The sequence below is a fragment of the Muscardinus avellanarius genome, assembly GCF_963383645.1.
Source record: "Muscardinus avellanarius genome assembly, chromosome: 9".
In the NCBI taxonomy this organism is placed as follows: domain Eukaryota; kingdom Metazoa; phylum Chordata; class Mammalia; order Rodentia; family Gliridae; genus Muscardinus; species Muscardinus avellanarius.
Window position 1 is genome coordinate 45,561,766 of NC_137795.1, and position 26,545 is coordinate 45,588,310.

General features: G+C 47.6%; 1 protein-coding gene across 1 annotated transcript in view; it reads right to left on the bottom strand.

Moving 5' to 3' along the window:
* The window catches only part of CDHR3 (cadherin related family member 3), a gene marked incomplete at both ends in the record, with an annotated part of 75,939 nt that overhangs the window by 35,579 nt on the left and 13,815 nt on the right, over window positions 1-26,545 (bottom strand). The window contains 5 exons of the mRNA XM_080701180.1: window positions 3,173-3,277; window positions 5,283-5,377; window positions 15,925-16,022; window positions 19,344-19,509; window positions 26,046-26,248. Coding sequence (XP_080557306.1) covers window positions 3,173-3,277; window positions 5,283-5,377; window positions 15,925-16,022; window positions 19,344-19,509; window positions 26,046-26,248 — 667 coding nt within the window. The remainder of the gene's footprint in view (window positions 1-3,172; window positions 3,278-5,282; window positions 5,378-15,924; window positions 16,023-19,343; window positions 19,510-26,045; window positions 26,249-26,545) is intronic.

Consider the following 26,545-nt stretch of genomic DNA (forward strand, 5'->3'; position numbering starts at 1 on the left):
AAACCCTGCCTGACGGCTCTTTTAGTCTGTGCTGGGTGACGCGGGGAGCAGGCCCCCGGAAGGGCACTGGCCAGGCCATCAGTGGCGGCTCCTCATGTCAAACAGTCTCTCCTTGGCTGCCGCAATTGTGTGGCTGGCAGCAGATCAAACCTTTGGTCTGTTTGATTTGGGAACCTAAGATCCAGATCTGTATAAAATATAAGTCAACACAAAGATCTGACCAAGTTAAAATCTATCTGAAGCAGACAAACAAGGTCAGATACACTCCCATTCTCACATCCTTCTCCCTATAGCCCCTGACCACCTAAGCCTGGACAAGGGCATCAGGGGCCAATGGTCACACACAGGACAGGGCGAAAACCCTAGGTGACCAGGTTGGCTTCATCCCCATGAGAGAGTATTCAGTAAATGTCTGAAGTGTGCACGGCATTGCCAGGCACCAGGAGGAAGAAGACTGTGAGTAAACACCAAATAAATGGACAGGACAGAAGAAAGACCTACCTGCTGACATCTAAAATAAAGTGCTCTGCAAAAAATATCAAGCACTGTGCACCTGTAATGCGTATACACGTCAGATACTTGTATAATAAAGTACTCAGCTTTAATAATGGCAGACTCCTACAGCACACAAAGCATCCAGACATCTGTCACCACCCAGGGATGAAGCGGGGAGACACTTTCAGCAAGAGAAATGGTACTTGCTTTGGATGTATTAATTGCAGGTACTTAACCAATAGGGGAGGTAAAAAGGGCTGTTTCTACATTTAACATTTCTGTGTCACCCTCAAACCCAGTCTACTTGAGTCAGTGTGAGGATTTAATTTTGTTAATACTGAATTAAATAATTTCTAGTTAATGCTAGCACTGGTTTGGGGGGAAGAGGAAAGTCAGATATCCAAGAAAACCATGCAGGTCCTCAGTTCAGCACTTTTTCTAACACTAGAAAGATCCACTGAAATTGTGAATGGCCCAGACATGAGGTTGCCTGTAATGGAACAGCCTGGCAACATTCTGCCCCCAATTCCCTTTGTGGAGGGCAGGCTCCTGCAGACCCACCTTACCACCATCCAGGAACACTGAAACAAATCGACTGGCTAAAAACACATTAGATAGTCATGGAGGTCATGCTCGCCTACTGGGAATTCAGCCTGATAGGTTCATCTCTCAAGCCAGCAAGTTTCAGGCTGACCTCTGGTGGCCTCCAGGCCAGCCAAGGTCATGTTCTCTTCTGTGCTAAAGTCAATTGCTGCATTTTAGAAAACAGAGTACAAACCACATGGTCTGTAAATTCTGCTCCTGTGAAGAACTTATTTAACCTGTTGCTACCCAATTAACCTACTCCTCCATCTCATACAGCAGGCGTGTGGCGGAGACATCGAAGAAGAATGCATGGGCTCTGGCCCCACAGCCAGCACCGTCATCTGGGGTTACTGATGAGTCAACGGAGCTGTGCGGGCTGATACCAAGCCTGAGGCCCGGCTAGGATGTTACAACTGCTTACAAACTGGTCTGTGCTTCCAGAGTAACCCGTCATCAGAAATGTGCTGTGATCTCCAGAGCCTAACCCGGCAATGGGGGCTGACACGAAGCTTTGTGTGGGAGTTTATCTGGTGCCACTGCCTCCACGTTGACAGCCAGCAACTGGACTGTAGACAGTGTTAACATTCAAAAGTTTCACGACTGTGCTGTGTTTGCAAAGTGGCACCAGGTTAGCACAGGAATGGGGTGGCCTTAAGTGGGGTCACTTTAAATGGAGTGACCACTGAATCGCAGAATATTTTTGCAAGCATTCTACCAACCTCTGAAGCCCAGTGTCTTTTGTTGTTGCTGTTGTTGCTGTTGTTGTTGTTGTTGTTGTTGTTGTTGTTGCTACCCCAGGAGCATTCTACTGAGCTATACTCCCAGCCTTTTTTTTTTTTTAAATTTCAAAACAGAGTCTTACTAAATTGCTGAGGGTCTTACTAAGTTACCCAGGCTAACCTCAAACTCCCATCCTCTTATCTCTGCCTCCCAAATACTGGGATTTCAGGAGTTCACTGCCACACCTGGCCCTAATAAGCTTTTTTTATATATAATTTTTACATTTTTTATTTTATTTATTTTTTATTTTTTATTTTTTGCAGGTTTGGGGATGGAACCCAGAGGCATTTGACCTCCGAGCTACACTCCCTGCCCAATTTTTTATTCTTTATTTTGAAACAGGTCCTTACTGAGTTGCAGAGGGTCTCACTAACTAGCTGAGGCTATCCGTAAACCACGATCCTCCGGTCTCAGCCTCCCAAATGCTGGGATTACAAGCGTGCGCCACCATGCCCGGCAAATTTTTTAAATGTTATTTTTAACTGTCAAATACTAATTGTATGCTGATGGCCTTTTGTTGGTAGAGTATCCCATGCCAAATATATTCACAGCCACGGATCCAGTAATCCCCAGGCAGGTGATTTTGCCACTTTCCTTACAGCTGGCTCCTGCACCCATCTCGGAGGCAGGGGCAGGCAGAAGCTCTGTGATCAGAAAGCCAGGCTGTTTGGAGGGCCACTTGCTAGCTCAGAATCTCACGTTCCCCTCTTGTGTCCCTGTCTACAACTGGCTAAGGTCCCCCTTTGGGCCTGGGGTGGTGGCAGGCTCGATGCAGCAGGCTGCCCCTGCCAGAGCCTCTTCCTAGCCTCACTTCTGCTGCAGGTAGAAGCTGCAGACCCAGCTGACATCTTTGTAGATCCACTAGGGCAGGAAGAAACTTTGGCACATTCAGCAGTGGGCACTGCCTTGGGCACCCAGTACAAGGATCCCCCTGTAAGAGACAAGGCCTGTAACGTGCTCAGATTCTGCTAGTATCAGTGTGGTCACTTTTATACAAGTGCCTGCCTCGTGTCATTCTTTTACACGTGCACGATGGCAAGCCACATGCCAGAGTGCCGTGTCAGGCCCAGCCCTTTGCCCACCACATCCACGATCCCATGATACCAGTGAGCGTGAGGGCAGGGGAGGCGTAGGGAGCAAAGGCCAGAAATGGAAGCCCAGGGGCCCTGACCAAGAACACAGAGGAAGCGCTCAGGCCTCTTGTCTCTCCTGCAGGCCAGAGCACAGGGCAGCCCTCCGTGCTGTCGGAACTGTGCCGAGGAGGCTTGAAAGTCGCTGCCGGTGCCCAGGGCGCCGATGCCCTCAGGCCTACCTGGTAAAGCGTGGGACCTCATCGTTGATGTTCACTATGCTGAGCCGCAGCTCTGTGGATGCTTTGAGGCCTCCGCTGTCGCTCGCTCCCACGGTGAGGCGGCAGCTGTCAGGGATATAGTCCAAGTGAGACAATGAAGCTTCGCTGATGCTCCCTCGAAGTGGGGAGGGAGACAAGAGTCTTTCCCCATTCCTTACTGTCCTGCAGTGGTCCAACTTGCTATGTCCACCTTCCCTCCCAGCCCTAAAAGCCCACTCCCTCAGTTCTCAGTCTGCACAAGTTCTTTACAGCCGTTACCTCCCAGGATGGTGTCTGCTCCAGCCAGCCAAGCTCACCCTGTGACTCCTCAGACCTCACACTGTTCCTGGCCAGTGCCTGTCCTGCCCAGGCGGAAGCGATGCTCCCACGGTGTGAGTACCTACCCAGGTCCTCAGGATGGGTGCAGAGTTGGGGGCCTTACCTGCGGTTTGCTTCCCCAAGCCCCACCTCTCCACTGGGCTGTTCACCCAACCCTGCTGCCCCCCTGTGCCCCGCCCCTTCGTGGGAGGCCACCTCTCGGGAATGGCACTGCGCTCTGAGCGTTCCTCCTGACTCTGGGTGCCCCCTCCCAATATGCTCATTCTTGCTCTCTGAAGAGGATGAGTTTGGATGGGAGACACCTTCCAGGTAACGGCCTCATCCTCTCCCACCCTTGGCTCACAGCCCACTGAGCCCACAGCGGGGCAGCAGATCATGCAAAGCCCTGAGGTAGGATAGAAAAAATGGATGAGATCGGTAGAAGGTAACAGGAAAGAGTGACTGTATCTCCAGATCTAAAAACTCCCCGGTCGTCCTCACCTTCACTCCGAAGGCCTGTTTCCCTCCAGGCCTGAATTCCTAAAAGGTCCAGTAAATCTTAGAGTACCCTAAGTCCAGTTAATTAGTGCCTGTGTACTTTGTTAGCTTACAAAGTGTATATTTAGACTGATCAAAATAAGTCTAGGGAACCGGGCGTGGTGGCGCATACTTGTAATCCCAGTACTTGGGAGGCTGAGACAGGAGGATCGCATAGGTTCAAAGCCAGCCTCCGCTATTAGTGAGGATCTCAGCAACTTAATGACACTCTGTTTCCAAATAAAATAGAAAATAGATCTGGGACTGTAGCCCGAAGGTAGAAAGCCTCTGAGTTCCATACCCAGCACCACAATTAAAAAAAAAAAAAAAAAAAAAAAGTCTAGAAAGCAAGGCGTGGTGACGCACGCTTGTAATCCCAGTACTTGGGAGGCTGACATAGGAGCATTTGGTTCATGGCCAGCCTCAGCTACTTAGTGGGGCCCTCTGCAACTCAGTGAGAGCCTGTTTTAAAATAAAAAATAAAAAAGAGGGCTGGAGGTGTAGCTTGGAGGTAGAATGCCCCTGGGTTCCATTCCCAGTACCACAAAAAGAAAGGAAGGAAGGAAGGAAGGAAGGGAGGAAGGAAGGAAGGAAGGAAGGAAGGAAGGAAGGAAGAAAGGAAAATAAATAGGGCTAGGGGTGTAGTTCAGAGGTACAAATTTGGCCCCTGGGTTCCATTCCCAGTACCACAAAAAAAAAAAGAAGTTTAGAGAAAGGTATTATTCAAAGCCTTATTATGTGAGTACAGTCCACTTGCTATCCATGAAGTAGATAATAATGTCAACTTGAAGATTCTGAGAAGAACCAGACCCACTCTCACCTGCTCTGTGCTCCACCATCAAAGAAATCAAAATTCTTAGGCTGACATCACCCCACACACCTCTCATACTCTATTTACAAAGTTCCCTTTAAGAGAAGAGCCATGGAACCCCAAGCATGTCTCTCTCGCTCTGGAGACTGCCCCATTCTCCCTTGAATGTGTCTCTTGTTCCTAAATAATCTCTATGGCTCTGACTGGCTCCTGCTGAAATTCTTTTCTGTCATGCAAGCCAAGGACCCAGCTGCTCCTGAGTTGCTTTCCCCCTCTCTCCCCCACTGGGAACTCCTGGGGATCCTGCACGGAAGTAGTCCTTCTCCAGTGACAGCCCCAGTGGCCTCAGGTTGCGCGTGGCTTCTCTCTTGTGTTTGCTTTGCCCCTCAGAAGTCATACTTCAGGGAAAGTCATTGCCAAGGCTACCTGTTGTGTCCTGCTTCGAAGTCCAGTTCTGTTATGGAGAAGAGGGTGCCATTGGCAGACATTCTGAAGCTCGTTGAGGGAGAAATCAAGAAGTACTACAAAGGAAGGGGAAAACAGAATCATCTATCTGCACATGTGTTTGTTCAGTCCCCATTTTATATTCTTGGCCTTGGAACATTTTCAATGAGTCAGAATACATCCAAATGGACAGCTCTCAGACTTAATGGCTCCTGAAGTAAAAGCTTCCGGATCTGCTAGTCTGAGCTTCCAGCCCTAATTGATCACACCATGAGACGCTGGTCACTGGACCCTGCTTCGGCTACTGAACGTGGACAAAGGGTCCTGTCCACTTTTGAGCTCAGTTTCCTTATTGCCACCCCTAGATTCTCAGTTGGCGTCCGTATATCTGGCTTTGATTCTGTGCCTTGGCTTTAACCACCAATGTCTACCATGCATTAGATAGTAGGACTAGGCCAAAGTGAAAACGATCTAAAAGAGCAAACAAAATAGGAGGCACAAAGATGTACATAAGCATCACTCGCTGAAATGATGGAGGGGATAGAAAAAAGACAGGTGTCACCTAAGAATGAAACTCAGCTGGACACGGAGTACAGGTTGGAACCATGGTTGGGGATATATAAGAGCTATTTTAAAATCTCCCAGATAGCCAGGTGTGGTGGCGCATGCTTGTAATCCCTGCGCTTGAGAGGCGGAGACAGGAGGATCCCACAGGTTCGAAGCCAGCCTCGCTGGCTTAAGAGACCCTGTTTCCAAATAAAACAGTATACAAATAGGTCTGGGGAGTGTAGTCCAGAGGTAAAAGGGTTTCCAGGAACCCCAGTACCACCACCAAAAAAAAAAAAAAAAAAAATCCCCCAGATAGGTGGCCAAGGGTAAAGTCCTTCCTACTTCTTTGGGTGGTTGAGAGCCTTTGTCATCTTGGCATTCAGCGCCCAGCCCAGCTCCATTCTCTCCACGATGCTCTGTGCAGAACCCCTTGTTCTTATGGAAACACACGGGCTCAGGTGTACAGCCCACTGAGGGCCGGGCTGCAGGAGGACTGTGGCTGGGTCCTCACCACAAGGTCTAGGACAAATCCTTTCCTTGCCCATAATTGCTCTTTCGTGTTATTGGACTAAACGAGAATGCCCACTGGAAAATGTGAAGGGCTGTAGACACATGTGAGACTCACATGTTATATCCCTTTGTTCCAGGGGGCTTTAAAGTTAGAAGGTTCATTAATTCCCGCTAGCATGAAGGATGAACTGTCCTCAAGGCCACAGATCTCTTGATCAGGTCATCAGTGGAGGGGTTGTAACCAGAGCCACAGCCCCTGAAGCTGAGACTCAAGGGAAAAACTGACCAAGGTTTCTGACCCAGCGATTCGCTATGTGATTGCTGCTGGGCTCCACTACGAGAAGGGAGTGTGCAGAAAATAGATTAAAGGTCTCCTTGGGGGCCAATAGAAAGGTTTAAGACCATTTTTAAAGTGTTTACTCTCTGTTCCTTATTTAACAATCTCTTTCTAGTTGTAACGAACATATTTTCTTATACAAACATTGGGAAAGACAGAGAAGCATTAGGGAGGGGCTAAATATAAGTCACCATAAAATTTCTTTGTTTTGAAGCATGGCCTTCTGCTCTTCCTATGTAAACATAAACACTCCAAAATCTTAAGATGCTGTTCTAATCCAAATGATAATACCTTGTTCTTTTCATCTATATATTATTTTCTCATTCTTTTTTTTGCCTTTGAATTGTACCCAGGATTGTTCTACCTCCGAATTATACCCCCAACCCCCCCTTTTTTTAAAATTTTCTATTTTGAAATGGGGACTTGCTAAGTTGCTGAGGCTGGCCTTGGACCTCCATCCTCCTGTCTAAGGCTCCCAAGTATTAGGACTAAAGGTTTGCACCACCATGCCCAGCTTATAATTTTGGCAGTATTTCTGGGGTTTTATTATTGTTGTTTCTTTCTTTCTTTGTTTTGTTTTTGGCACTGGGGATTTAACCCAGGGCCTGATGCATGCAAGGCAAGAGCTTTGCCACTGAGCTACATCCTATCCCTTATTGTATCCTTAAGTTTTATTTTATAGCTTAGTTAATGATGATTGTTCAATGGGGGTTTATTTTACTAAGTCTTATTTGCAGGTCATCTGGGTGTTTCTTGCCTGTTTTTATAAAGAAATCTTGGGCAGTGCCAAAGAGTTCCCTTCTCCCAAACTCTAAACTTATATAAGTACCTCGGCAGCACTCCAGCACAGGAATTTTAAATCCCAAGCCCCTGCCAATTATCTAATTCACTATCTGGTCAGCAATTGCCTCAGTCCAAAGCTGCCCATGTGTGGTCCTGTATCTTCCAGCTGAGTCTTCCCTGACTCACATATCCATACAACAGAGGCCCAAGCTAGACGTGATGGGAGGAAGGGACAGAGAGGCCCATGGGGAGGGGCATGTACGACATGGTGGGAGGTTACCAGTTAAGAGCCAAAGTTATTTGGGGCAGGCTTTAGTCCCTGTTAATAGCCATTTACTATCAACCTCCGTATCTGACCCAGGTCTTGTGACCACTGGATAAAACTCCAGACCTCTGCCTCCACCAGCTCTAGAGCTAAGAAGGGGATAACATCTGAATCCAGTAAAAAAAAAATTCTCTTTCTTGCCTCCTTAAAGATAATATAAGAATCCTATAAAAGAGATCCCCCCTGCCTCTTCCTAGCATCCCTACATGAGGACTCTACCTCCTTTCCTTTGTGACTATAAAAGCTCTTGTAACCTCTTCCACAGGAGATCCGTGTCATTCTGGGCACGCTGAGTCTGTGTTCCTGAGGCATGCATGGCCACTCCTATTTGGCTCATAGCAAATTATCCTCTTATTTTCTCAAAGCAGAGTTGACACTCATTTAAAGTATAAAATCCTGAGGCAGGACACTAGTGAATCCTAGACTTGATCTCTAGCACTGAAAGAAAAAAATCCTGAGGGAAAAGGTAACTGCACCTTCCCAATATATAATACAGAGCTGGCCCATAATAGATGCTGAATAAAAACTTGTTAAGTGCTAAATATTGGGGTTTTCTTTTTGCTTGTTTCCCAACCATAAGAGAACAACATTTCTACCTTGAAAAATTCTCAAACAAAACAACAAAAATCATGCCAAACACTTTTTGGAAAATCTGTTTGAATGAGGTAATACTAGATTTGGCTATAAAATTTTCTCCAGTTTGGCCTGCAGTCTCAACAACTTATGTGAAAAAGAAAAGAAAGAAAAAGCAGGGGGGGGGACAGCAACAGAAAGAAAGGGTACAAAGAACATAGAACCATAGAATGTAAGAATTTTTTCTTAATTCTAGTGAGAGGCTGATTTCCTGGAATCTTGGTTTTTTTTTTTTTTTTGTATTAGTGTCAGGGTAATTTCTTTTTTCACTAAACCTTCATGCTTTGTTCGTGGGAATGGCAGTTTTGTACTTAGAAAAGAGATAATATCCATAGACTAAAAATATTGTGTCATGTGGCCATTTGCCAGCGACTCAGTAAGGCTTTCTGTGAAACCTGGCATTCTCTCCCCCTTTTTAAAGGCTTGTTTAATCAAAGCTGCTCCCTTGATATTCATTCTTGGAAAACAGAAATTAAATAGAATGCAAAGCAACTGCACCCTCTCTGCCCCCGTACTGGCTAAGAAAAGTCCCAAGTAATCAGATCAATTCAGTTAACAAATGCTTGTCAGACAAGCTCTCTGGTCTCCCTGCTGGGAACAGTCCTTTCCCGCCTCCTGGTTTCTCTATTCCAAGCCCCTTTTTAGCTACAGCTAAGGGACACAAAAGCTTCTGTTTGGAACGGTAGGGGCCAATCCTTCCTACCCGGTTTGCTTTTCAGTGTGCCTTGGTGTAAAGAGATAGATGGTGAGAGGGAACTGGCCCTAATTCCTAAAATGTCCACTGGTCATTGGGGGAGGGATGCCACCTTCTGTGGCTCCTCCACTGCAGTCGGAGCCACTGGCCAATGATTCAACCTGTAGTGATCCTGTGGCCATAAATTGCTACAGGTCTGGGGTGCTGCAGTGCAAACAAGTAGTAAGGTTTCAGCCTCCTGTCTCCCAGAGAAGAGGCAGTCTACTCCCAGGCCACCCTACCCCAAGTTTCCAGAGGGAAGGAAGGACTCTTAATTTCCTAATTCTAGAAAATCACCAGTAACTCTGCAAGCCAGAGATCACGTGGGCCCAAACACAGCCCAGAAGAGCAAGAGTGCACAGCTTCGTCTTCCAGCCCCGCTGTGGGGGCGCTGCAAAGAAGACGCCACATTCCTACTATGTTGTCAGTGTAAGTTGAATATTTTGCAAAAGCCTCAATGTTTCACTCTCTTTCTCCTTATTCTACCTTCATCCCTGCTTAGAAGTGGCAGGTGCGGAAGGAGAGTGGGGAAGAAGCCTTGGAGAGAGAAAAACTATCATTCAAAACTAACCAATCAGGCCGGGCGTGGTGGCCACGCTTGTCATCCCCGCGCTTGGGAGGCTGACAGGAGGATCGCACGGGTTCGAAGCCAGCCTCAGCTACTTAGTGAGGCTCTCAGCAACTTAGTGAGACCCTGTTTCCAAATAAAATATAAAAAAGGTCTGGGAGTATAGCCCGGAGGTAGAAGGGCTTCCAGGAACCCCAGTACCACCAAAAAAAAAAAAAAAAAAAAAACAACTAACTATTCAGCCAGGCACAGTGATACCACCTGCACTCCCAGTACTTGGAAAGATGAGACAGGAGAATCACAAGTTTGAGGTCAGCCTCAGCAACTCAGTGGGACCCTCAGCAACTAAGACCTGTTAAAAAAAAAAATTAAAAAGAGTTGAGGGTGTAGCATGGATATAGAATGCCCCTAGATCCAGGTCCAATCCACAAAACCAGAGAGAGAGAGAGAGAGAGAGACAGACTAAGTAGGTCACAGGCAAGAACTTGAGTATTTTTAAGAGACACCTTGACGAATGCAAAATGCTTTTAACAATGTGATCCTTAACTAGAGCTGCAGATCCAAGCCCCCCACATTCTGTCATCCTTCAGCAGCCTGGGTCCTGTGCTGCACGATTCAGGCTGCCCTGATCTTGGTGACGATGATCCCTAAGGGAAATCGTGTCCCTCTCAAAGTCTGCGCAGTCCCCGGCGGCACTTGGAGTGAGGATTGTCCAAGCCACTGCCTTTTCCTTTTATGAGCATTTGAACAAGAGCCTGCAGTAGAGTGACTTTTGCTCAGATTTTGGCTGTGACTCCAGACTTCGCAGGCAGACACCGGGGAGCTGAACGAGTGGGGTGTGTGGGTGTGTGGATGCCGTGCTGCCACTCAAGAAGGAAAGGGGTGGGATGCCAGTGGCAGAATTGCCAGAGCAGGATTTAAAAGGCCTGGGCAGGAGTCAGGGCAGCTACCTGGCCCAGCAAAAGTCTCCGTTCCCTCCCTTATTTGGAAATAAGGAGCGGTGTTCCCCAGGGCCAGGTGCAGCAGGAGACCATCAGGTTACTCAAGGCAGCTGACTGCCGCTGCTCAGAGAGAGAAGGCTTCCTCTGTTGCCCTCCCAGTAGCCCAGCTGATAGCAAGGTGATTGCTCTTTTAATTTAATCCTTTGTCTGCCCGGGTGGAGACAAAGCACACTTCATTTTATGCAAAAGCGCTTCCATAATGGAAGGGCCGAGAGAAGAGAAAGCCCCTTAATGGAGGGACAGCTGCACTAGATCACTTTGCCTCCAGCTGAGAAACCGATTAGTCCTCAGAGTCTCGGAGGAGGCTCTGCGGCAGTGGCGGTCCTGGGGCCATTTCCAAGCAGAGGGGCGGGAGTTGGGTGAGAGGGGAGGGGCTCACTCAGCCTTTTGCAGGAGGTGGAGAAGGAGTTGGGCAGGTCCCAGAGAAGAAATGCCAGGAAAGACGATTATTCCCGTGCAGGCCATCCTTCTCACGTTGCTGCGTCCCTCTGAACCCTCTCTATTTACAGCCTCTTCACAAGACAGAAGTTGCCCAGGGAGGGACAGTGAATGCTAGCTCTCAGCCCAAGGATCCAAAACTAGTCACCAGCCTCGTGAGCGTGAGACTACTGACCATTTGAAATGCAGCAGGTCCGAATGAAGATGAACTGCAAGTATAAAACGCACACCAAATTTTAAGACAGTATATAAAAAAGGAAAATGCCTCATGTGATCATTTTTATTTTGATTATGTGTTAGAATGATAATATGCTGGATATATTGAGATAAATCAACTACATTAAAATTAATTGCACCCATTTTCTTGTACTGATTTAATGTAGCTACTAGAATATGTAAGATTACATGTGCAGCACCCATTTCTGGCTTATGTTATAGCTTCATTGGACAGTACTGGTTCCATAGTTCAGTATTTTTCACTTTTCCTTTAAAAGGAGGGGGCAAATACCAGTGGTTTCTGGATACACTCCTGGTTTTCATTATCTATGACATGATTTCACTTCATTAAGCTAGATAGAGGTTGTCAGACGCGTCACTTTAAAAGGAGTTGGGGTTTCAGAATGTACGCTAGAGTTATTTTTTTTAATTTATTCTTCATTCTCTATTTACTGCCACCAGCAAGGTGACTTGTGGAGCCCAGCAGGTAAGATGACGGGCACAAACCAAGCCTTGGTGGCTTCAGGCACATGCTTTGGTGTTTTATTAAGGCCTGTTCTTCTTGCTCAGTTCAACGGTTCTGAAGTGTAGTGTACACCAGAATCCCTGGGAAGTTTGCATTCTAACAGCATTCTCCTGGAATGTGTATTTGTTAAAGCTGCCTAAATACATTCTCATGCCTGAACACACTCTAAGAATTACTCATAAACAAGTGTTCCCAGCCTTCCTGATCAAAAGAGTCTCCAGAGGTATTTAGAAACTATACAGATCTCCCAGACTCGACCCAGACCCACAGAAACCAAAACTCCAAGAAAGGGACTTGGGAAATCTGGGGGACAGTGGTTCTTAATCCTGGGGAGGCAAGAGTACAGGGTTAAAGTTTGAGCTGGTGATGGAAAAGCACTGCACGCTTTATGCTTAAGATGAAAGGTAAAAAGTCCTTTCCAACTACATCCACTGTGCAAGATAAGTAACACAAACCATCAAACCGATGTGAGCAGATCTGACCATAATCCCTCGGGGGACAGCAACCAGGACCAGCATTTAGATGCATTTCCATGTTAAAAGGTACACCCAGGGTAGGAGGCCTAACACAATTCTAGGCACATATTTAACCATGTGCAAAATGGCACAGCCACAGCAGGTGATTGCATGGTGACCTCGAGCATCATTATGTAACCTAGAAGTATGAAAATTCATGGACCACGACTATACATGCATTGGTCCCCTTGTGACTGGGGATGAAGTGGCCACTCTGCTGCCTGGCTACTCTACTTATGTCCAGCCACTTTGCTGTATGCAATAAATGGTGCATTAAACTTTGTTCTAATGCTCTCTGTGAGCTGTGTTTGATTTCTATCCTGCGAGAGCAAAGCCCCCGCAGAGCCAGTGACACCAGGTATGTATGAGGTCACCTGGGGCTGTATGTTCCTGATGCCCAGGCACACCCACCACAATCACATCAGACTTTCCAGGGGGCCTGCTGTCTGTGTGTGTCTGATGTCCCCAGGTGGTTACAATTTACAGCTAAGGTTGAGAAGCACGGGCTTGGTCAACAGCTAATTAACCCATCTCCTTTCTACTTTTCCTGAGCCAACTATGTCACACAGTACCCCAAGTGCCCAGAATAAAATGTCTGAGAACAAAGGCCATAATGGATTACTTCCCGAAGTCTTATTACCTGTTTCTAGCCTGAGAAGTTTCCGTCTCAGGAGGCTGTCAACTTTCTGTGCAGCTGTTGGTTCCAGAACAGGTGTTAAGTGCTTCATTAATGCCTCTACTGCCACCCTGAGGCCTCCTCTCCACACGCCCCCTGACCTCTGCTGCAGGACCCACCAGCGGTTGCCAGCTCCAGACCCCACAGCTGTTCTCAGACACCTTTTGATGGCTACATCTTTTCAAGGGAACAGTAGGCTGCGGCTGCCTCCCCCGCACTGCCTCTCATCTGGAAGGGTAATGACCCAAACTGTGGGTGTTTCCACAGAGACCAGGACCTCATGCTGTCTATGTAATTTGGAGGTATATTAAAATGGAGATTTAAAAAATAAATACTTGTCTTCACAACTGAGATTCCTCCCACCTGGCACTCATTGCATCCTATATAAACTTTACAGTAATTATACTGAACTATAATTATTTGGTGTATGCATACAATATCCCAGCCAGGTGCCGTGGCACAAACTTGTAATCCCCGCGCTTGGGAGGCGGAGACAAGAGGATCGTGGCAGGTTCGAAGCCAGCAGCGCTGGCTTAAGAGACCCTGTTTCCAAATAAGATATGTATATAAAATAGGTCTGGGAGTGTAACCTGGAGGGAGAAGGGTTTCCAGGAACCCCAGTACCACCAAAAAAAAAAAAAAAATACAATATTCCAAATATGGCACCTTGACACCTGAGAAAACTGTAGAAGTATAGAGGTCACTTGGGCCTCCGCCCTGGTCTCTCCCCTGAAGCAAGGTAATAAAATAAATCCATCCTCTCACCCACCTGAAGTAGGGCTCGCGAGGGATTGAGCCCTAGACACGGAAGCCAAGAAGAATCTGAGTGAACAGCCCTTACCAAAGTCCTCCCAGTTTAAAACCACTGGTCATACCCCTTCACCCCGTATGCCTTCACGCCTTCTTCCTTCTTCTACCTGCACGGAATCGCAAGGTGCAGCCTGGAAATGCAGCAGCCACTTTGCAATCATGAGGTGAGAACAAGGACTAAGCCAGTGGACGCGCTCAGGATGGAAGAGCAGAAGCATGGAAAGAGCACAGGTTCTTGATGGCCGCGGTTGCACCAGCACTGGGCTGCCTGGGTCTAGGCTTGTTACGGGAAGGGAACAAACCTCCCACTGTGGTTAAGTTTTCTCTTATTTGCAAACACTACCTGACATCATTAGTATGTTACCAGTAAGTACGTATTTAGAGCACCTACTGTTGCTTTTATGGTGTAGTAGATACCCAAGAAGTGTGTGAATATGCATTTGCCTACTCATGCAAATGTTGACATGAATAGATCTTGAAATAATGAATAAATGAATGAATGATTTTTTGGACAGAAGGCTCATCATCTTATAAAAACAGACTATCTCCCAACTTTAAGATCTGTCCAACAACAGCTTTGTTTCCAACCCTGTGGACTATATTATATTGGTCCTGGAGTTTATTCCCAAGGCTCACTTCCTCCTGTTAAAAAAAAAAAAAAAATCTTTTTGAAGCTGCAAATCATGCAGCACACAAAGGAAGCAGCCGCCTGCTGCTGCCAATTCCCCAGGAGTCACATTTCAAGTGTGCTCTTCTCCCCCAGGCTGGTTGGCAGGAGTGTGGACCACACCAGGCTTGGTCAGGTGGAATTAGCCGCATCTTTTTCTTTCCAACCTGGGCTGCCCAGCATCAGCACCAGGCAGGTTAGTGGGTGGAGCTGAGATCTGAGGGGTCTGAGCCCCTCAGCAAGCTAAGGGGCTTCTCAAGGGCTGGCGGTTACCAGAGGCTGTAAGGAGCTTCTTTAAGGAAACTGAATTTAAAAAGTAGAAAAAAGACATCAGCCTTTCTCAGACTGAGCCATGCATGAGGCAACTCTCCAGGACCCAGGTTCCTGCTCCACACAGGAGAATTCCTGGGGCTCTTTTTTAATTTGCTCAAGACTGCTCCCAGCAGTCTTCAGAAGGTTAAGTTAATGCCTGGCTTTGGGATGTGCGTTTTATGCTCACTTTTAAAATAGTATAGGTGAGCCGGGCGTGGTGGCACATACATGAAATCCCTGCGCTTGGGAGGCTGAGACAGGAGGATCGCACAGGTTCGAAGCCAGTCTCAGCTCCTTAGTGAGGCTCTCAGCAACTTAGTGAGACTGTTTCCAAATAAAAATATATAAAATAGGCCTGGGAGTATAGCCCAGAGTTAGAAAGCCTCTGGGTTCCACCCCCAGGACCACCAAATAAAATAAAATAGTATAGGCGAGTCTTTATCAGCTAGATTTTTTAAATCTTGATCGGATGACTTGCCAATTATTGTGCTAAGTGGCTTTTAATCTGGTAGCCCTTACCTACCATGTTAGGTGTTATTATTCATCCTGTGTTGTGCTCAAAGAAATTGCAGCTCAGAGAGGCTAAGAACTTGTCTGCGATCACACTGGGCCGGGAATTCAGGCTGGAGAGTTGTCTCTCTTTATTCTTCCAACCATCCTCTGTGACTTGAAAGTGGACAACAGCTGGGCGTGGCGGCGCACGCTTGGAATCCCAGTACATGGGCGGCTGAGACAGGAGGACCACAGGTTCGTGTCCAGCCTCAGCTACTTAGCGAGGTCCTCTGCAACTTAGTGAGACCCTGTTTCAAAATAAAGAATAAAATAGGGCTGGGGGTGTAGCTCGGAGATAGAATGAGTTCCATCCCCAGTACCGGGGGGGAAAAAGTGGACAGCATACAGCATACTACCATAACTGCCACTGTCCCAATCTTCCCCACCCTGCCACGGCTCCAGACTCCAGGCTCCGGCTCCCCTGCCAAAACCCGCGTGGACAAGAAACTCTTCAGTGTGACGAGCAGACTTACGCTCAGGGGGATGCTTCGTCTCGTGTCTTCTGGATCGAAGGCCTCAACCTGATAAATGAATCCAGGTCTTGTCCTTTCTGTTATGTAGAGGTCCAAACCTATATCCACATCCAAAATGGAACAAGAAACGTTTTATTACAGAAAGTGAGATACAACCAAAGGGGACTGAGAGGGTTGGCATCCAGGACAGAAGGAAGGGATAATAATACAGGCAGTGAGAAAGGCGGCCAGCCAATTTGCACACGTGGCTCCAATTATGGGAATTAATAAAATGCTGTGGTGTCAAATATGTGCTTATTTCCTCCACTGAGAGGTGACCTAGGGTACCACTGTTTGGAGGAAAGAGGGAGGTGATAAGAGTAGAGTTGGGAGGCAACCCGAGTAGAAACCGCCTGTGCGGGAAGGCTCCGGGTTCCAGGTTCACGCCCAGGCGCACAGTGCTCCTGAGCTTGCGGGGCACTTGTTATCTCAACAGAGCTGAGCTGCCGCCATACAGGGCTCTAGGGAACCGTGGAGAGGCAGATAGAGAGGGGAGGTTATGAGGCTCAGAGGAGGGGTCCAGAATTTTGTTTGATCTGCTTAGAGTTCTTCCTGGCAGTACTACCTCCTCCCACCAGCTCCGCCCAAGGGGTCACCAGCCCTTGCTCCAGTGGTACTAATTATCAGAAGTGTCTGGTAGCCGGGTGTGGTGGGGCACACTTGTAATCCCAGCATTCAGGAGGCTGAAACCGGAGGATCGCGTTTTGTGGACAGCCTCGGCTACTTAACGAGACCCTTTGCAACTCAGTGAGACTCTGTTTCAAAACAATAAGAAAACTAAAAAATAGGGCTGGTGGTGGGGCTTGGAGGTACAATGCCCCTGGGTTCCATCCCCAGTACGGGGAAATTTTTTTAAAAAGAAGTGTCTGGTAATATTCAAAGTAACACTCGTTGGGAGGCGGTATGCTGAGGACCTGCCATATTTTTTTTTCTATTATATTCACAAGGCCCTATGAAGAAGATATTGTGGTTGTTCTTAATTAACACTTTACAAATGAGGGACCCAAGGCTCCAACAGGTTAGAAAGTGGTCTGGGCTGGTCAGTGGCAGAATGGAGATTCAATGCCCACCTATCTATGTCTGGGTGTGGGGCTTCCCTTCACTCTTGCTGCCCTTCATGCCTTTGTTTATTTATTATTATTTTTTTAATTTTGGATGGTACTGGGGTTCCTGGAAACCCTTCTACCTCGGGCTACACTCCCAGACCTATTTTTATATTTTTTATTTGGAAACAGGGTCTCTTAAGCCAGCGAGGCTGGCTTCGAACCTACGACGGTCCTCCTGTCTCCGCCTCCCAAGCCCGGGGATTACAAGCCTGCGCCACCACGCCTGGCATACCTTTGTTTAAAAAGAAAACATTTTGATCCAGGCGTGGTGGCGCACGCTTGTAATCCCCGCGCTTGGGAGGCTGAGACAGGAGGATCACAAGGGTTTGAAGCCAGCCTCAGCCTCTTAGTGAGGCTTTCAGCAATTTAGTGAGATCCTGTTTCCAAATAAAATATAAAAAAGGTCTGGGAGTATAGCCCGGAGGTCGAAAGCCTCTGGGTTCCACCCCCAGTACCACAAACAAAACAAAACAAAAACATTTTACTGAGCCAGGCCTGCAATCACAGTATTATAAAAGCTGAGGCAAGAGGATCACAGGTTTGAGGCCAGCCTCAGCATTTTAGTGAACCCCTGTGTATCAAAATAAAAATAAAAGAAGGGGGATATAGCTCAGTGGTGGAGCAACCCTGGGTGCGATCCCCAGTACCACAAGTACCACAAGGAAAGAGAGAGAGGGAGGGAGGGAGGGAGAGAGAGAGAGAGAGAGAGAGAGAGAGAGAGAGAGAGAGAGATTAACTTTTTCAGAGAGAGCACTATGTTCCATAGACTGATCTGCATATCTGGAAGACAGAAGTTTCCCAAACAGACAAAACCCTGCCTCCATGGAGCTTGCAGTGTAGAGAAAAGACATGAGTAGTAAAATCAGTAAGTAAACTAAATATATGGTAGGAGGAAAAATCAGGGAAAGGAATATTTGGGGTTGGGTTAAATCTTTTATTTTATTTATTTTGTATTTTGGGGATTGAACCCAGGGGCATCATACCTCTGAGCCACACCCTAGCCCTTTTTATTTTTTTATTTTGAAATAGGGTGCTTCCTGTTAAGTTCCTGAAAGTCTCACTAAATTGTGGAGGCTGTTCTCAAACCTGCAGCCTCCTGTCTCAGCCTCCCAAGTACCGGGATTATAGGCGTGCACTACCACACCCAGCTAGGATTAGAATTTTGAATGTGGTAACTCTGGCAGGTTCACTAGGAGGCAACAGAGGAGTCAAGATTCTGGAAGAAATGGAGAACCCTGGAGATAAGGAGGGGAGAGGACAGGACAAATATGGAAGGAGGAGGAGGAGGAGGGTAATGCCAAGCACTAAGCTGCCAGGTGGCGCCTGCTGGGGAGTCCACACACCAGCAAGGAGGTGCACCCAGGGAGCAGGAGGGAGGCAGAGGGAGGGAGCTGGGGCAAGGAGGCGGGGCTCATCAGCTGGGCTGGGGCCTTGAGACTCTCCTTTCACACCAGATACCAAGTTCTTAAAGGGCTTGAGCAGAGAATTGCCTCCACTGAACTGGTGTTCTAGCAGACTCCTTCTGGCTGTGTCTGTGGCTTTTGGCGGCGGGGGAAGGGCAGGAGCTAGGGGCCAACCAGAGGCAAAGGCACTCACCAGGTGAGGCCCTGCTCCTGGCTGGGACCATGGTGACTGTTGTGCAGTGCTGGGGAGGGGGATCTGTTAGGAGCCGGCAAGGTTTCTGGATGGGTTTGAGGTTGGGTGTAAGAGAGAAAGAAGCAAGGGTACCTCCAGGTGCTGGGCCAAGTGACTGAATGGATGGAGTGACTGTCATCAGGGTGGGAAAGGTACAGGGAGGCAGAGGGGTTGGTGGCACAGGAGTCCAGAGCTTAGTCTGGGGGCCACTAGGCATCCGAGTGACGTTGGTATACGAGGTGGGTGTTTGGGTGGGGAGTTCAGAAGAGAGCCCGGACTGAAACAACATGCTCAGGGGGTGTCAGCACACACTTGGTGCTCAAGGCCAGGAACTTGGGGACATCCTGTAGAAAGTTCCCCTGTGTTCTGATTCAGAAACCGGTCGATCCATTTGAGGGCCCTGAGGCTCAGCCTCCTCCCTGGCACCGGGAGGTCGAGGAGGAGCCCCGGTGGGGAGCTCAGTGGATGTCAGGCCTGGGCTGCTGAGCTGGGGACATTCATTTATCCCCTGCTCATTAAGCAGCTGCTTTTCCCAGAGCAACAGCTGCTTGTTTATTTACTTTTTCTGTTTCCTCTGTCCCCCAGGGTCCTCCCTGATGCCACCGTCTGGGCTGCCTTGCACACCCTGGTGTCTTTTACCTTGTGCCAAGTTGCCTTGAAACTGAGGCGGCTCATTCACATCTGTCACCTGAACCGTCAGGACCTGCAGGTCTGTGACACCAACCTCATCCTTAACATAAATCTGCAAGTCAAATATGTTCGGTCCTGTTTCAAAATCTAGCTGTTCATTCCCAGTGGTGACAACCTAAAACAAAATGCAAAATTCATGGTGACCACGTGAAAGGAGGTGCGTGTCTCACACACACATTTGCAAGGGGATGTGGCTGGGAGGGGGGCAGCCAGGGTCCTGGAGACCTTCTTTTATTTTCATTCACTGCCAGAGAAACTGAGGCACCAGTTGTTTTGTTCGTCTTAGTCCTCCCAACACTAAATCCCATGACGGTTCACAAAAGGAGCTCCAGTGTGTGATGCTGCTTTTCATGGGAAGGGGAAATATGCAGGCGACGTCCTGGTGCAATTGACTGAAATGGAAAGCCTGAGACTTTAAAAACCTGCCACAGTTTGGGCATACTCCTAGACAAGTCCCTTAGCTACCCTGAATACAGTCAGATTTTCTTGTCGTTGAGAAAAAAGGCTTCCGGCCAGGTGCGTACACACTTGTAATCTCAGTACTGGCAAGGCTGAGACAGAGGGTTGCAGGTTCTAGGCTAGCCTTAGCAACTTAGTGAGGCCCTCAGCAACCTAGGAAGACCTTGTTTCAAAATAAAATAGAAAGGGCTTGGAGTGTAGCTCAGAGGCAGAATTCCCCTGGGTTCAATCCCCAGCACAAGAAGGAAGGAAGGAAGGAAGGAAGGAAGGAAGGAAGGAAGGAAGGAAGGGAAACCTTCCCTGGGATTGCTAAATTGCATCTCGTCTCATGACTCCACTCTAATTTTCCTAAGACCACATCCAAAAATAAATAATAAAGAAGAATACATCTGCATAAACATCTTAATCAATAGACCCTTTGCTATTTTTGTGCCTTTCTTTGTTTTCAGGAACTTCTGTCCTCTGTATCATACAAGTTTTGGAGGGAGAACAACAAGAGCCAGGGCTTGGGGAGGCCCTGCCCAGATGTAGCACTGTTGCCAGCAGGGTCCCCGTGGTCCCTGTGGAGGGTCTCTCTGAGGCCCCCTGGAGCCAGCCTGACCTCCCACATCTACACAGCTCAGCCCCCGAAGCTCCCTAGGTTGAAATGTCCCCACAAAAACACACGTTGAAATTTAGTTTCCAATGAAATGACTTTGTGAGGTGTGCCCATAAGAGATCGCAAGGACTCCTCTTTCCTTGTCGGGAGAGTGGGTTGCTAGGAAAGCACGATCCCCTTCCAGGGCCCTTTCTTGTTAGCACCCTCTTGCTACGTGCTGCGCCCTGTGATTGTGTTCTACTGCAGCAAGAAGACCCTCACCAGTCGGGCATCTTGACATTGGACTTCCACAGCCTCGAGCACTATGATAAATGAATTTCTTTTCTCCATAAATTACTCAGTCTGTGGCATTCTGTTATAGCAGCAGACAGCAGACTAAGGCAGACATCAAGGACCAAATTTCTCGTGTATCTTTAATATGTCCTAATAGAACCGCTGGCTCCCAGTATGACTGGGGCCAGGTGGTAAACGCTCAACAACCTGGTAGTGCGCTGTCATGAGAGCACCTGGCTCAGATTCCTTTGCACCACTGAACATTCGGGGGACCCTGAGAAGTTGCTTTCCTTCCCCTGATTTTATTCCCACGTGATTATAATTAGGAATTCATTCTTGCTCTAAACAGCTAAAGTATAACACAAGGTATAACCGAGCTGGGTTGAGGTACTATGGAAGATTGGGAGGGAACAATTAATTCACTGTGAGCTGTGTTTAGTCAGAGAAGGCTGCACAGAGGAGGTGGTGGGAACTGCGTTTGCAAGGTCCAGACTGGTTAAGAAGATGGAAGAGAGATGAGTGCACACATGCAGGGGAGGGTGGGGAGGAGAGTTGAGAGAGATGGCAGGCATCCTCGGTCTTTCATGCCTACGGTCAGCCTGGGAGCCACTTAAACAGAGACAACATAGGTCAGGCAGCATAACATAGCGGTCACACGCACAGACATGAGAGTTTTGACTGACTTCAGAGATCAGCTTTCCTATTATTTAAACTTTCCATGCCTCAGTTTCCCTATCTATAAAGTATGGATAAAATCAATACCTACTTCAGAGTGTTTTGAGAAGACATAGTGAGCTAATCTGTGAGAAGTACCTAGAACATTGTCACTGAACAAATATTTTGCGAATTCTGGCTTTATCATCATTAGGCAGTGAAAAACTGTGTGTCCAGCCAGGCGTGGGGGTGCACGCCTAAAATCCTAGTCCTTGGGAGAGTGGGACAGTAGGATTGTAGGGTTGAGGACAGTCTCAGAAAGTAATGAGACTCTTGCCAACTTAACAATGCTCTGTTTCAAAATAAAATTAAAATAGGGGTGTAGCTTGTATGTAAAATGCCCCTGGGTTCAATCCCCATTTCCACAAAAAAAAAAGAAAGAAAGAAAAAGAAATGTGTGTGCACCTAAAGAGGACCATTTGTTGAAATAGACCACTGTGTTTCCTAATTTATACCCTAGTTTCTTAAGTCTGGCGCCTTCTTCCAAATCTCAAGGTTAGATGGATCCTTGCCCTAAATATTACCTACTACCAGCCCCTCGTCTTGTCAGAGCCAGGTTTGACGAGCAGAGGAAGCAAATAGAGCACTCAAGAAAGGGCCCAAAACATTATATCTTGGAACCAAAATGATTGTCTTGCTAGCAGCAAAAGTGAGAAAGCTGTTTTTGTTGTCGTTGCCAGCGTTTATTAAACATCTGTGTGTCGTCCTCCTGCCAAGTCACCATGCGGAGTATTCCATTTCAATATCAAACAACCATTGGTTGGTAAAACTTCTCCACTTAGTATATAAGGATATTAGGAGACTAAGACAGAGAAGGGAAGAGAATCTTTTTTTTTTTTTTTTGTGGTACTGGGGTTACTGGAAGCCCTTCTACCTCTGGGCTACACTCCCAGACCTATTTTTTATTTTTTATTTATTTGGAAACAGGGTCTCTTAAGCCAGCAAGGCGGACTACGAACCTGCGCGATCCTCCTGTCTCCGTCTCCCAAGTGCGGGGATTACAAGCGTGCGCCACCACGCTGGGCGCGGGAAGAGACTCTTCTAAGGTCACACCTGGAGTAGGGCAGCCTCACTCTGATTGTGGGCCATTGCTGGAGAATTTGGGTGTAAGACAGTAAGTTTTGCTTTGGCATGTTGAGTCTGAAGTCATCCTGGACAGGGCTGAGCAGATATTCAGGTGATCAGGTGCTCCTGACAGTAGATGGGAGAAGGGAGTCAGCTGGACTTAAGAGACCAGCAGATGGAAGGAGGAGAGGTGCAGGACCTTGGAGAGCTCCTGTCTCTCATCTGCTGGGCTCAGCCAAGGGTCATTCCTCCTTAGCTTCTATGAGCTATCCTTCCTGGGGCTGCTCCTGGAGAAAACTCTGTGACCTCCGATCAGCCACCTGTGGCTGGATGAGCCACTGACAACATGGGGTTATGAACAAGGGTTCCTGGGGACAGCCCAGCTTTCCCTTTACCCTGCAAATAAAACAGTAAACCATCGCCAATTCTGCTCACCTCCACCACGCCAAAGCCTCAGCTGCTGTGACCCAACATGGGGAGGTCTGGCCTCTGGCATGAGTCTCAAGGTCAACAGTGAGTGACCAGACTCTTGGCCTAGAGGCCCAATAACCTCATTGCTAGACTCGATACCTCCAGAGTGTCTAGACTATCCAAGAAGGAGGCAAGTTTCACCACAGAGAGGACATGGCTATGTTTACAAGGTGGCAGGAATGGGTCTTGGGAGCAGTTTGGGAGGGAGAGTAAGATTTCCTTGTAAGGGGTGGGGGTGGTGATGTGGCATAGTTTCTGGGAAGAAGCCACCAATTCTTCACAGTATCAGGACTAGTGACCCCGAGGCCCATCCATGTACGAGGGAAGGAGGAGCTGCTGCATGACAGGATGCTGGGAGGCCACAGGGGAAAATACACCTAGATCAAACTACTAAGCTTCATTTCTCACCTGTGAAAAGGGAATAATACTACAGGAGTTCCCCAAGGTCCTGCACCTGCTCCTCTTCCATCTAATATAGCCTTCCATCTTCTCAATCTAATACAGCCATTAGATTGTTTTGAGGATCATAAGAACAAACATATATGAGTGCTTTCAACAGTGTCCATCTGTGTGGCATGTTTTGCAAGTGTCAGCAATTGGCAAGTTGTATAGGAAGAGACAGGCAGCACTGTGAAAGACAAGTCAGATATCAAGGTGGACACACAATCAGGCCATGTATACCAGAGGGTCCAGCCCTGTGGAGGATGAGAAAATTAGAGGCCTTGGTGCTGGCTTCAGATCCTGGGTTCTGCAGGTCTGCCACGGGGCCCAGACCTGCACGCACATCCCCACCCCCATCCTTTGGTAGGTACTGGAGTTTCAACACAGGGGATTCTATCTCTGAGCTGTACCCCAGCCCTATTTTAATTTTTTTTTTTTGAAATAAGGTCTCAGTAAGTTGCTGAAAGTCTTGCTAGATTGCTAAAGCTGGTCATAAACCTATGATTCTCCTATCTCAGCCTCCCAAATACTGAGATTACAGGTCTATCACAATGCCCAGCTTGCATATTTCTTAAAAGTTCCCTTAGTGCTTCTAATGATGAGCTGGATTTAAGAACACCTAGTGATGTCAGGTGTGGTGGCACATGCCTATAATTCCACTACTTGGGAGGCTGAGACAGGAGGATTGCAGGTTCAAGGACAGCCTCAACAATGTAGGGAGATTCCCAGCAACCTAACATGACTGTTTCAAAACCAAAAAATGTAAAAAGGCTGGGGGTGTAGCTTGTGTACCTAGAGGTAGAACACCCCTTGGCTCAATCCCTAGTACCACAAAAAACCAAAAATCTAGTGTGTGTCTCATGGAAGCAACCCAGTCTGGACCAGGCAGGTCAGAGCTCGCTGGGTTCCTCAAGGATGCCAGGGACCAATGGCAGAGCTGATGATATCATGCAGGAGGTTCCTGGGCCGGTGAGGGAGAGGTCGGGGTGCAGAAGACCAGAGCACGGGTAAGTCCAGGTGCCTGGATCCGAAAGACATTCTGTCAAGACCTCTGAGGTTACCGGTGGAAAACATATAAGGAGTAGGTTGGTCCTCCCTGTGGGGACGTGACAACCTTGAAAGAGACTCAAACGACAAGCCAGAAAACAGAGCTGCCGGCGGAGGGTGAAGCTCAGGGGCAGAGACCTTGCCTAATATGCACAAAGCCCCGTCTCCACTCTCCAACACCGCAGAAAATGAAGGAAGGGAGGGTGGAAGGCTCTCATGAGGGGACTTGCCTTGATTATCAAGGAAATCCTGGGATCACGGGTGACAGAGAAACTGATAGATTCACAGAAAACGTGTGCACCAACATAACTATTTTATCTGAATTATCCAAGAGAAAACATTCACACAGTAGGGATGGATATTTAGATTTTTATTTTATTAAAGGGTATATATCAGCTGGGCATGGTGGTGCACACTTATAATCCCATGATTTGGGAGGCTGAGACAGGAGGATTGCGCAGGTTCACAGCCAGACTCAGCTACTTAGTGAGGCCTTTGCAACTCAGTGAGACCCTGTTTCAAAATAAAGAATAAAAAATAGGGCTGGGGGTGTCGTTCGGAGGTAGAATGCTCCTGGGTTCCACCCCCAGTACCATAAAAAACTAAAAATGGAGGGTATATGTCTTACATATTAAATATATCTACTCAAAATTCCTGCCCAAACAATCAAGAATCATAGAAAAGCAACAACCAGTAGACATAAGTTCATCAGAGCTTGGTGTGTGTGTGTATGTGTCTGGAGATTGAATCCAGAGTATTTTACTCCAAGCAACACCATATCCCTTTTTTATCTTTTATTTTTTAATTTTTATTTGTTGATTGATTGATTGATTGATTGATTTGTGATACCAGGGATGGAACCCAGGGGCATTCTACTTCCAAGCTACACCCCCAGCCCTGTTTTTTAGTCTTTTTTTTTTTTTTTTGCAGCACTGGGGATGGAACCCAGGAACATTCAACCTCTGAGCTATACCCCCAGCCCTATTTTTTTATTCTTTATTTTAAAACAAGGTCTCACTGGGTTGCAGAGGGCCTCACTAAGTAGCTGAGGCTGGCCGCGAACCGCAATCCTCCTGTCTTAGCCTCCTGAATGCTGGGATTACAAGTGTGCACCACCACGCCCGGCTTTTATCTTTATTTTGAAACTAGGTCTCATGAGTTACTCAGGGCCTTGCTAAATTGCTGAGGTTGGCCTCAAACCTACAATCCTCCTCTCTCAGCCTCCCAAGTACTGAGATTACAAGTATGTACCACTATCCCAAGTAAGGGCTTGGCTTTTAAGGAGATCAGTACCCAAACTATGCAACTCAAAGAACTGAGTTAGTGTAAGCATACCTAATGCCTAGCATTCCCGTGTGGGCTGTTGGTAGTAAGAAACCAACCTTCCATTTGTAACAAATTGCATATAATGGCCCTGGGAGTTGCATAAGTAGAGAAAGAAGGTCCAAAGGCCACAAGGGCACCCAGCACACAGGGCTGTAGCGGAGAGGGCTGATCAATCCAGAACCCCTCCCCACCTTCAGGACCACTTCTCTGCAGACGTCTCCTATGGGTTGGGCAGGGGGCGGTGAAGGGCCAGATACCTCAAAGTCGGTGCCTGACAGCCCGTTCACCTTGAAGGCTTTCGTGAGGGGGCTTGAGTTGATTATCAGAGGAAATCCTGGGATCACGGGTGACAGAGAAACTGATAAATTCACAGAAAATGTGTGCACCAATGTCTCAGGTGGAGCATTCTCTGCCACGTTGCTGGTGGCAGGTAAGTGGATCAGGTGCAGCGCCTCTCCACCTGTGGATTGAAAAAGACCATACATCAGCATGAGCACAAAGCCTTTTGCTGGGAATTGAGACTTAACAGCTTAGGCCTCAGTTCAAGGCAACTACGGGACCTGTTCACTCCCTGAGAATGGATGCTCTTGCCAGGTGCTGGGAGTGGAGACCTGAGAGTTTATGAGAGCCTAGAAAGCAGCCCCAGCTAAGTGGGATCTGCTTCTGCCCGCCGGTATACAAGTTGCTGCTGCCCTCTCCACCAGTCTGTGTGTAGATCCAGGAAAAGAAACGCCATGCCTCAAGAGATAGCCTCCCA